General features: G+C 36.6%; 1 protein-coding gene across 2 annotated transcripts in view; it reads right to left on the bottom strand.

The window, feature by feature from the left end:
- Window positions 1-374: 374 nt before the first annotated feature.
- The window catches only part of LOC121373476 (E3 ubiquitin-protein ligase RNF13-like), a 36554-nt gene continuing 23576 nt past the window's right edge, over window positions 375-13352 (bottom strand). For both annotated transcript variants that reach the window (XM_041500145.1, XM_041500152.1), the window contains exons 6-11: window positions 12481-12565; window positions 9505-9616; window positions 7750-7843; window positions 5513-5593; window positions 4213-4443; window positions 375-2756 (exon numbers count right to left, since the gene is read on the bottom strand). In XM_041500145.1, the coding sequence (XP_041356079.1) occupies window positions 2512-2756; window positions 4213-4443; window positions 5513-5593; window positions 7750-7843; window positions 9505-9616; window positions 12481-12565 (848 nt within the window). In that variant the 3' untranslated portion in view covers window positions 375-2511. The remainder of the gene's footprint in view (window positions 2757-4212; window positions 4444-5512; window positions 5594-7749; window positions 7844-9504; window positions 9617-12480; window positions 12566-13352) is intronic.

A 13352-nucleotide genomic window follows, 5' to 3' on the forward strand; every position in this document is an offset into this window, starting at 1 on the left:
CAGTACATGGCATCACTCCAGTCTCGTGTGACAAAGTTTATAATGTGCTACAGTACTTTCACATGTATCAAAAGTTAAAGTTTGCTTTGTTTAATGACACCACTAGAGCACATTGACTTATTAATTATTGGTTAGTGGATGTCAAAACTATTTGGTAATTTTTACTTGTTCTAGATCAGGCATGTGATTTGGTATTCTTAAAAAAAAGCTGAAAATGTTCCATCATACAAAAGCACAGCGATTTCTTTGACTGATCATCAGTCTTATATCGTGGTACAGGTAAGCGAACAGCCATTAAGAAAATTGTTTAGTGGAAGTGCAATAATTAAAAAACCCTGAAAATAAAGGGAAATGGAGGTTTTTTTTATAATGAAAACCTTTTCACGGATTTATTTTACGATAATTTTTTTTTTTTTTTAAAGTGGAATTCCGCTAAAAAGCGGAAGAATCACATGCCTGCTAGATGTATCAAATTGTAATAAGGTATCAAAATGAAACTACCGTATGTTGAAATGTTTTTGTTTCGTGTGAAGGACAACAATGAAAAGCATTTTTCCTGATGAATTAAGATGTAGCAGTTATGCTGCCTTTATTCATTAAGACTTAAGACTGCATACCCTCTCTCTCTCTTATCAAGACAAGTGGCAACCGTAAGTTAAAAATGTTGAGGGGTACTGAACCACTCACCCCCTTCTACAACCTCCCAACCCATCCCCCCAAAAATTGGTTTTTAAAAAATCACAGCAAACACCTGTTGTGCAACTTATCTGAAATTTGTTTCAAATATATTCCTTTTTTGAGGAATATCCTATCATGACAGTGTATGCAAGATCTACTACCAATAGACAAATGTGTTCAAATTGTTGGGACATCTGAAAATGGTTTGCACTCAGTATTTGTGGGTGACAGGGAACATTTTCACTCATGAATGCGAAACCGTACACAAACTTCCTAAGTTTAATTTTCATACATGACTTTGCTAACAACAAAGATGATTAACACCGACATAACATTTTAGGTGTTTCTAAACGACTAGTCTGCTTCATAATTCACATTAATACTAATAAATAAGAATGACATCAATTAATTACATATATTAATTATTATTAATTACGTGATTAAAAAAGAAATACAAATGTAGGTTGGTATAGGGCTGCCATTTCTTAGCACAATTCATGACAATTGCAGCTATAACACAAACATTTTTTTTTTTTTTAAATTTAATTGTATTTTGCATACTGAATCTATTTCTTGATACAACTAAGAAACATTTCTCAATCTATTAATATTTTTTTTGTACAAAAAGTCCCAATACATTTCCAATCACAGCCTCTCGGTTTAACAGCATGTAACAAATGCATACAATACAGGTTTCACAGCATAACGGCATTAATGTGGAATACAAATACCATTTCTTTCTCACACAAAACAGTGTAATTTACATGACAATTTTCTCTCTTTTGCTCGCTTTCTCCCTCCATCCCTCTCTCTCTATCTCTCCTCCCTCTCACACATTCACTCACTCTTAAATGTTCACAGAACTTTATTTTCATAAAATCATAATTGTCATTTTCATAAAATTATGCACACCCACATCCACACACACAAAACAGCTTTTTTAGAATAACACTACGTAATCTTGAAAATAGATGGTGGATAATAACTAAAACTTGTCCGATTCATGCATCATACATGATGCTCCATCAAGACTGGCCAAAACATGGTGAGAAAACAAAAGGAACCGAGTTATTTGAGGACTGATACTTATTACAATTTTTTTTTTAAAATATTTAACTAGAAATCAGTTCTGAAGGCACAGAAAACAACAGACAAAAGAACATGGCACTTTCTTGTATAATTTCATTCATTTGGAATCAAACCACTTGATTCAATCTAACCACTGGATTCAATAAGAATCAAACCACTTGATTCAATAAGAATCAAACCACTCGATTCAATTATAATCAAACCACATTCAGGGTTGACTCGACACCCATGGCTTTAACTTTGGGAATAATTTAGCATCATTTTACAAAAAAATAGCAATTTTCAAGAGTAATACTATATATATACTTGTAATATATTCAAAGTAATATATCGATTTTGCGTTATGAAATGTTATGGGTGAGGGAAGGAACATTAGTCAAGTGTTCTGTATCGTTTTAAAAAATATATCTTCACATAGTAATAAAAAAGGAATTATTTACATTCGGATTGAGAATTTTTTAGTCCAAAATTGGGAATAAAAAAAACCCATAGCCTTTTGTGAATGGCGGGAAACGATGCCGACTATCGGAGTCTAGAAACATAGGCATAACTAGATTCAATCCATGCAACCTGATTCAAGTGGAACTGAACAAGTCGATAATCCATACTGACAACTTGATACAACCCAAATCAAACACGTCACTAAAATCCAAATCCAAATATTTTGATTCAACACGAATCAAAACTGATTCAATCGGAACCAATTAGAGTCAATCCTAAAACAACAAGTCGATTCGATCGGAATCAAACGACCTGATTCATCTCTTTCGTCTGACTGGTGCCGACTGCGCCGTCGTCCGAGAAGCCGAGGTTTACTTTGGAATCTCCGCCTTCATCTGTTATCACCGCTTCCTCAATGACAATTTCAGTCTGCTGGCTGACAGCGCCACCTACAGCCCCTTCGGCAGAATCCACCGAGCTGGCATCGGGGGACTGGGCCCTCCCTGGCTGTACCACTGCCACCTCACCCACACCCGCCACTGGCAACCCTGTAACATACACAATCAACACTGTTTAGAACACGAACATCTTTTATTGCACATCTGGTATATCTGATAGAGAAAATCTTTTATTGCAAATTTGGTATATCTGATAGAGAAAATCTTTTATTGCAAATCTGGTATATCTGACAGAGAAAATCTTTTATTGCACTTCTGGTATATCTGATAGAGAAAATCTTTTATTGCAAATCTGGTATATCTGACAGAGAAAATCTTTTATTGCACTTCTGGTATATCCGACAGAGAAAATCTTTTATTGCACATCTGGTATATCTGATAGAGAAAATCTTTTATTGCACATTTGATATAGCTGATAGAGAAAATCTTTTATTACACATCTGGTATGTATATCTGATAGAGAAAATCTTTTATTACACATCTGGTATATCTGATAGAGAAAATCTTTTATTACACATCTGGTATATCTGATAGAGAAAATTCTTGTGCAAAATAAGTTCTGTATATTTATTACACATCTGATGGATAATATTTTATTACATATCTGATAGAAAAAAATGTTTTATTACACATCTGATAGAGAAAATATTTTATTACACATCTGATAAAAAAAAACCCCCACACATCTGATAGTTTGTTTTGTTTAATGACACAACTAGAGCACATTGATTTATTAATCATCGGCTATTGGTAATTTTGACATAGTCTTAGAGAGGACACCCCTACATGTTCCATTAGTAGCAAGGGGTCATTTATATGCACTATCCCAGACAAAATAGCACATATTATGGCCTTTGACATACATCATACAGATGAGAGAAAAAAAACCCTGTTACTATCACGATAGTGAGAGAGCAGGATAGTGTCAGAGAGAGACAGAGACAGACAGACAGACAGACAGACAGAGAGACAAAGATACAGAGAGAGACAGAGAGAGGAGAGACAGAGAGTGAGACAGAAAGAGAGAGACTGACATACAGACAGAGTAAAAAAAGTAAAGTTTGTTTTATTTAACGACGCCACTAGAGCACATTGATTTTTTTTATCTTATCATCGGCTATTGGACGTCAAATATATGGTCATTCTGACACTGTTTTTAAGAGAAAACCCGCTGTCGCCACATAAGACTACTCTTTTACGACAGGCAGCAAGGGATCTTTTATTTGCACTTCCCACAGGCAGGATAGCACAAACCATGGCCTTTGTTGAACCAGTTATGGATCACTGGTTGGTGCAAGTGGTTTACACCTACCCAATGAGCCTTGCGGAGCACTCACTCAGGGTTTGGAGTCGGTATCTGGATTAAAAATCCCATGCCTCAACTGGGATCTGAACCCAGTACCTACCAGCCTGTAGACCGATGACCTAACCACAACGCCGGTAAAGAGAAAGAGAGAGAGAGACAGACAGACAGAGAGAGAGAGATAGAGATAGAGAGAGAGAGAGACAGACAGACAGAGTGCAGAAGAGTATGATAACTGCGTACCCGATGAAGCGAAGGCTGATGAGTCTGTATTGAACGTTGATGCCCGGCTGGAGGAGGGCTGTCCTCCTCCCCCCAGGAGGGGTGTCACTTCCGTGGGGTAGCTTCCACCGTCCTCATCCGAGTCGTCGCTGTCGGAGCTATGGTCCTTGCCTGGAATCACTCGACGCTTGCACACAGGACACGTCTTCTTGTTCTTCGTCAACCATGGGTCAATACACTTCACGTGGTACGCTGGCCAATTATAGAAACATTTATAGTCCATCCCACCTTTTATCAAAATATAAGTTATTCATTTTTGAGCTGATTGTTTTTTAAACTGCACACAAAAATAGTATAAAGCCATTCCAACCCGAGGGACAAAATGTTTTTTTTGTGAGGACCAAGGTTTACCGACGACCTTACAAAAACATTTTGTTCAGAGGGTTGGAATTGCCTTATCTATACCTCACAACGGCAGAGCCCTCAAAAGTACCCGGTCTCCGGCGGCAAATCGCCGCCTGAAACAGCTTTTGCCGCCGCCTACTTTTCATTGATGGTAAAAAAAAAGTGCTTTCATGTAGTCTTCAGAGAGAAACCCACCATATTTTTCCATCAGCAACAAGGGAACATTCATTTGCACTTTCCCATACAGGACAGCACATACCATAACCTTTGATATACCAGTTGTAATACACTGGTTGGGACGGGGGGCAAAAAACACAATAGTGGAATGGGTCCACAGAGGGCAATTTGATCCTTCGACCCAAACACCTCAGACAAGCACTCGACAAGACTGCTAGATCCTTCCCTTTCTGGACTTTCGAAATATGGTAATTATCACTTTGAGAAAACCCGCTATATTTTTCCCATTAGCAGCAAGGGATCTTTTATTTGCATTTTCCCCCAGACAGGAAAGCACATACCACTCGCCTTTGACCAGTTGTGGTGCACTGGTTGGAACAAGCAAAAAAAAAAAAAAAAAAAATCATTTGAATGGACCCACCGAGGTGGTTTGATTCTTCAACCCAAAAATCTTACCATAGGCAAACTCTCTACAGACTGAACTAGATCCTGTGCCTTTTGTGGAAAACGAAGTACCGTTCTCAGGTTTCTTTACTTATGGTAATGTCCCGTAACTCTAAAGATCGTGTCCTGGACAAAGGAGCTGGCTAAGTCAATACCTGCACACATGACAGGTGTCCGCACAACAACAGCTTGCTCTGAATGTGCATGTTAAGCCCTATGATCTGACCTGACCTGATTCAAATGACCTTTCGTTTTTTTAACACTTATTCCAATGCCTGTCATACTGAGCACTCACCATGGTCGCACGGCAGAACTCTCATTTTATCGCCTTCCTCGTACTCGTCCAGACAGATTGCACACACGTCGTAGTAATCTCCTGAAAGCATTACAGTAGGCATTAAAAACATTTAAAGTTTGTTTTTTGTTTAACGACACCACTAGAGCACACTGATTAATTAATCATCAGCTATTGGATGTCAAACATCTGGTAATTCTGACACGTAGTCATCAGAGAAAACATGCTACATTTTTTCCTAATGCAGCAAGGGATCTTTTATATGCACTTTCCCACAGACTGGAAAGCACATACCACGGCCTTTGACCAGTTGTGGTGCACTGGTTGGAACGAGAAAAAACAATCAGTTGAATAGATCCACTGAGGTGGTTTGATCCTGTGACGCAAGCACCTCAAGCGAGCACTCAACTGATGAGCTAAATTTCAAATATTACTTTATTATTCATTAAAAAAGTGCTGCATAAACAAACGAGTTGCCACGTCAATGGTCAAGATCGCATGGTTTCACATTTAAATCATTCCAATTTAAAATGGTATGGTTTTAAGAGTTGGGATGGTTTTTGCTAGCTTGCAATATATCATATGTTATGATCAGGGGCTTAGTTTTCACTATTTTGGCTATGGAATAAAATGCTAGTGGCTGTGCATTTACATCATATATTTAAATTAAACAAATATATCTGTAATCTCAGGTAGTACACAGCTGCGTACCTGCGTACCACCTGAGATTACAAATATTTTTTTTTATTAAAATATATGATGTAAATGCACAGCCAATAGCATTTTATTCCATCGCCAAAAAAGTCTGCGTACCACCTGGAAAATGTATTAACCAATAATTAGCTTAGTATCCTGTCTGTCTGTGCCATGCTTGTACAAATATTACATGTTTTGCATCCAGTTCCAAATGTGGAATGTTTATATGCAATGAAGTTTTATCTTATTTTATGTGACAAATGTAAGTCCAATTCATATAAACTCACAGAATAAACCTCAATGTCTAACACATATACTACTCAATGTTCTCTAGGGATGTTCTCTCAGGTATCAAGTAAGGCAACTGCATTTATTGCAGGGATGTGAGAGGAGCTGGAACAAAAAAGCTTACTGCGGCACGGATCCAGGGGCCGCTCAAGGGTCCCTGAAGGAAAATTGTTGTTTGCAACCCTTGGAACTGCCAAAAATTGCATTCAATGCTAACAAATCTAAACTGGTTATAACTTATAATATAAGGCACACATCGTAAACTTGAAACCGTGAAAACATGCAAATGAACCTTGTGTGGTCAACAGTATTGAACATCATGTTGTAGTTTTTTTTAGACGAAATGGTAAAAGCGCATTTCCACGTAGCTCTCAAATCCCTGTTATTGCGTTCCAGTTTAACATTCAATAGCCGCTGTATTTTTAGTGCTGGGGTGTCGTTAAAATTCATTTATTCATTTATTGTTTTCGATGAATGACACATCTAATTGTAGACATGTGTTACTATGGTGATGTATGGAACATCTAAACCACATAGTCTCAAAGATCACGTCTTACACAAATTTAAGATGTACACAATTTTTTTATCATGATATATATTTGGTATATGCCTCGCGAAGGTTCAATAGTATATACCCAACAAATAATCAGACGTGAATGGGTACTGTGCAAAATGTATAAAATCTCATTTGAAATTCGAAAAAGAATTTTAAATCTTTATCCATCGTATTATGAAATTAATGTTTTGCATATGTATGCAGGTTGCATCTGGTTCAGAAGCATAAGATTAATGAATGAATGAATGAATGTTTAACGACACCCCAGCACAAAAATACACATCGGCTATTGGGTGTCACAAATGGTAAGTATATGAAAATATTATTTATATATATTTATGTAAAACCACAGTGTAAGGTATAAGATTAATGAGATGGCATAAGATTAATCAGATGGCAATAAAACTGGATTCAAACATTACATTAAAGATAAGTTATTATTAGAAAAATATATGTATTACAAGAATTGTTTACATAAAGAATTTGACGAAAACTGGGAATTTTTTGAAAATATTTAAACTACCAGCCTTTATTAATGAGATGGAATCCAAAAACATTTATATTATAACTCTTTATTATTACTGAAAACAACAAACAAATCCTCAAATTCAATGTCCGAGTATGTAATTAAATGCAAAAATTCAATAATGAAGCTAAAGTCAACATTACAAAAAGAAAAAGTGAGATGTTTGAATACCTTTCTTGAATTTCTTGACTGGAATTTTCTTCAGATGTTTCTTGGATAACCTCGACAAGCGGCGCGATCGCACGTCCCTGCACCACCTGGCGATCTGAAGTAGAAACAATACACAAATTAATACAAGCAAAGATATCGAAGAAGTATAAAGGAATACAACAGCTAAATACTTCAAAACAGCTGTTAATAAATGTATGCAAAATATTCAAATAGTTGTAAAGACAAATTAATTTTCCCACACCTATGTATTGTTACTATCCAAGTATAAAAGAAAAGTGAATGTATTAAAAGCACCAAAAATACCTTCATCACCCGACCATACCATTTGATATCTATAATAAGACAAAGCTAAACAACCAACCAGTTATCACTTTCCTTACTGTATCTATCCCAGGTCAGAGTCAAAAGGACTGTAATTATCAAACATGGAGAATCAACCCATGCAATTAAGAAAATGTCCACGGCAAAAAAAACATACCATTGAAAAAGGAAGGAAGGAAATGTTTTATTTAATGACACACTCAACACATTTTATTTACGGTTATATGGTGTCTGACATATGGTTGAGGACCATACAGATATTTAGAGGAAAACCCGCTGTCGCCACTTTATGAGCTACTCTTTTCGATTAGCAGCAAGGGATCTTTTATATGCACCATCCCACAAACAGGGTAGTACATACCACGGCCATTGTGGTGCACTGGCTGGAACGAAAATAGCCCAATGGGCCCACTGACGGGGATCGATCCCAGATCAACCTCGCGCTTTACTACTGGGCTACGTCCTGCCACTCCACTGAAAAAAACCCTGAATATACTTCAAGGCAAAAAAGTGCTGTGGAGAACTAAAAACTCCACGGCAATCTCCACGGCATTGCCAACTGCCATGGGCAATTGCAGGGGTTAAAGAATGTGAGAAGAAACCGTGCCATGCTTCCAATTGGCAATCAAAAATCTTTTCCTTCTGTCCACAAACATGAGAGCATGTACCACAATATTTGATATACATGTATGACAGAGATGTGATAAAAATAGAAGCTAAATCATCTTTAAAAAGCTGAAAACTCTGTATCATATTCAGACAAAGGTCATGGCAGGTCAAATCCAGTCTTTGTGAACATTATTTTATGCGGTGGAAAAAAAAAAAATCACAGATAAAAAAAAATGAATAACCACAACCTTCATTCTAGTCATGGTGTATTGGTTGGAATGACACACATATGAAACAGGTCTGTCCACTGAAGAGGATCGATCTTGTGACCCACCACACATCAAGTAGTACTAAACCAAATAACTTCCGGCTGGGTCAAAGTTCGAGGTGCACCCAACTTTTGATAGAGAAGTGAACACCACAAGTCCTGTGATTGGTTATAAATGTGTGTTGGTTGTAAAAAAAATTAGTTTCATCTGGGTTAAAAATGTATGCAATTTTATTTCATCTAGTACCACTATGTCAAGTAGCCTTGTGCTTGGAACATGTATGGGGTACCTGTAAAAAACAGTACTCAAATTTTGTGTAGAACTAGGGTAGTCACAGATGCTACCCATTATCTCAGAAATGAGCAGCTTGACCCCTAATTTTTTCTGATTCACTTTAAGGGTGGTAGTATTTATATCCATGGTGTTGCAGGTAGGAGTTTTAGCCACACATGTCACTATTGTCGTCTATGGGATTTGATTTGGTAGTATACACCTATCAGTCAAATGCTTGACATCTCATCACTACACTGCATAAAAAGTAGCCTGTAAAACTCACCATGAAGATGACCATGAGACAGAAGCATGTTCCAACAACGATGATGAACGGATACAAGTAGGGGGCGTAGTTAGGAGTGTCCGTGTTGCCATCGACATTCACCAGTACCTTCCTGAAATATCACAACACAATATGACAATTAGGGGGCAGAGTTAGGAGCGTCCATGTTGCCGTCGACATTCACCAGTACCTTCCTGAAATATCACAACACAACATGACAATAAGGAGGCGTAGTTAGGTGAATCCATGAAAATTACTTTACTCGAGACCTAATTTTTTTTATAATAACTGGTAACTCGTTTATTATCGTCTATATAATCCTGAGTTTAAGATGGACATAAAAAACAATATTAACAATATGGTGATGTTGGTTAAAAAAATAAATAGCCACATTTATTTTTCAATTAGTCCAAAATGGCTGTAGATCTATAAACAGGATGCAATTTTCAAAACACTAAAGTTGTTTTGTGTGACGACACCACTAGAGCACATTGATTTATTAATCATCGGCTATTGGATGTCAAACATTTGTCAGTTCTGACATATAGTCTTATAGAGGAAACCTGCAACAGTTTTCCATTAGTAGCAAGGGATCTTTTATAAACACCAGTCAGGACAGTACTGCACTGGCTGGAACGAGACATAGCCCAATTGGGATCGATCCTAGACTGACTGCACATCAGGCAGGTGCTTTACCATTGGGTTATGTCCTATTCTTTTTTTAAATATATGCATCAAATTCTAATTCTCAATTTGTGATTTAATGAATGACAAGCTTTATGTTTTCTAATTAGAAAATTACAAGATCACAATACAATCATTAAATTTGGTTATTTATCCCATAACTTATCCATGTTAAAACCCATGTGATAATTTAGTGTATTAACCTGTGTAATAATCATATACAAATTTAAAGGTATATGCAAATTTGCAAGGTCTCTAGATAACTGAGGGTGGGTCATTTGTTTACAAACCAACAAGACCTAAAAACCTGAGTAACGTTTTCATAAGATTTAGTTAAAATGCATGATGTCAAACTAATTTGTGTTAATCGTGATGACGTCATATTACCGATGGAGGCGACTTTAGTACAGTGATTTACTAAATATTGAATGAAAATGCCATTCTAGAAACAGGCCTCAGAAAATTGCTGGAGAGATAGTTTCGTTCGTGCGTCGCTCATGTGACTATAGTTTTGCGTAACCCATTTGTGCACTGAATCTGTGACATCATTTACATGGTCAAATAGGTTACCTGAATTAGTTTTTGTGTATACCATAATTGGCGTACGTACATTTGCAATTCTCAGATACCTGTAGAGGGTTTATAGGATGAAAAGAATTTGCTACTTGTGTTTATTAATATGTAAAATATCAACCTCGTCAGGTTAATTGGAATTTGTCTCGGCAGAGACTCGATAAATCCTGATTTAAAAAAAAAAATTCCGATTAAAAAACACTTATGATGAACCCTCAATATATTACCTACCTATTTAGGGTTCCTGCCAGAGGGTAAAACGGGTATGGCACCATACCCAAATTGTTTTGCAGATTTTAGTTAACCTTTTGACAAAATTAATTACTCTTTATCATTACTGTACGATTTTCTTAACCCTTAAACGTAACCCATTTTCTGTGTGGGGGAGGCCCCCCATACCCCATGTTGATTGTGGTTGCATTCAATTCCATAGCGCCATACCCAAAAATTTCTTTCTGGCAGAAACACTGCTATTAATTGTATATGTATACTAAACACCAAAAAGAAAAGCAAATCCAGCGTATGGTTAGTTTGCAATTAGAGTAGGTTTACTTAACTTAGAAGAGTAGGTTTACTTAACTTAGAAGAGTAGGTTTACTTAACTTAGAAGAGTAGGTTTACTTAACTTAGAAATGCTCAACTGTGTGAAAGGATAAATGATATATCAGCTTTTCTCTCTCCAGAATCTCAATATGGTTTAATCCCTTCTTAAAACACAAAATTTAATGTTAAAGCTGGTGTTCAGTATATTCAGAAAGTTTTTGACACGATGAATAAAAATGGGACTCAAGGCAAATTCACTTTCTTAATGCCTTTTTTTATTTTATTGGTATTCTGTCCTCTGCAATGGCTAAGCAATTCCGATGGGGATGTTTGATGATATTTATTTTATGTATTTAAAAAAATAATATTCAGTTTCTGTACCCTTTTCCACAGACACACATACTTATCATTTGTATATTTATTTACAGAACATCATATACAGTCAAACCTGTCCTAACGGGCACCTGTAATCAGCGGTCACCTGCCGTAAGGGGCAACTTTTCCCCCCTCCAAACGATTTTTAATGTAAATGCACCTGTAATAAGCAGTCACCTGTCTAATGTGTCCAGCAGCCACCTAAATCGGATCCCTTGTGTGACCACTTACGACAGGTTTGACTAACCAGCCTCGGTGGTGTAGTGGTTATGCCATCGCACTTCTGGCTGGTAGGTACTGGGTTTGTATCCCACCCGAGGCAATAAGGGATTTTTGATGCCAGTACCGGCTCCAACCCAAAGTGAGTGCCCCGCTAGGCTCAATGGCTAGGTGTAAGGCCACATACACCGAGTTTCACCCACTTCATGGGTACGAGTATGGGTGTGTCTCCCGAATGTATGACACCACATGGGGAATGATAATCAGTGGCATGCACTGCAGGTTCTGTGTACCCTGGGCTCGGGTGATACCGAGATAGCTCAATTGACAGCAAGCGTGGAGCACGGACCTGTCAAGTAGTCCCATACTGAAATGGAAATACTGCAGCTTCACCATTCATCTCATCATCATCAATGTAATGTCCAAAATGCAAAAAATGTCTTTGTCTCTGTGTTAAAAAGAAAGAAAAAACGACAGGTTTGACTGTGACTGTACATTGTTTACACATCCCAATAATAAGAACAGTGTTACATATCTACACAGGTTTCAACAAACAGATGACGGTAGGAAGCTGGAACGTACTCATTTGTGTAGTTGTATTCCGTGGCCAACTGCATTCCGTCAGAATAGCCGACAAACACTGATGGTATGGTCACCTCGTCACCCTCTGTAACAACAACAAAACCGTCAAACACATCTTGGCAAAGTTATTAATACTGAATTTAAATTCAATCAGTCACACATGTATACATCTTGGCAAAGTTATTTATACTGAATTTAAATTCAATCAGTCACACATGTATACATCTTGGCAATGTTATTTATACTGAATTTTAATTCAATCAGTCACACATACATCTTAGCAAAGTTATTTATAATGAATTTAAATTCAATCAATCACCCATGTATACATCTTAGCAAAGTTATTTATACTGAATTTAAATTCAATCAGTCACACATACATCTTGGCAAAGTTATTTATACAGAATTTAAATTCAATCAGCCACATATGTATACATCTTGGCAAAGTTATTTATACTGAATTTAAATTCAATCAGTCACACATGTATACATCTTGGCAAAGTTATTTATACTGAATCTAAATTCAATCAGTCACACATACATCTTGGCAAAGTTATTTATACTGAATCTAAATTCAATCAGTCACACATACATCTTAGCAAAGTTATTTATATAAATTCAATCAGTCACACATACATCTTGGCAAAGTTATTTATACTGAATTTAAATTCAATCAGTCACATATGTATACATCTTGGCAAAGTTATTTATACTGAATTTAAATTCAATCAGTCACACATGTATACATCTTGGCAAAGTTATTTATACTGAATTTAAATTCAATCAGCCACATATACATCTTGGCAAAGTTATTAATACTGAATTTAAATTCAATCAGCTACACATTTCTTGTTAAGTCAATAAAGTATTTA

Source organism: Gigantopelta aegis, chromosome 1 (genome assembly GCF_016097555.1).
Source record: "Gigantopelta aegis isolate Gae_Host chromosome 1, Gae_host_genome, whole genome shotgun sequence".
In the NCBI taxonomy this organism is placed as follows: Eukaryota; Metazoa; Mollusca; class Gastropoda; order Neomphalida; family Peltospiridae; genus Gigantopelta; species Gigantopelta aegis.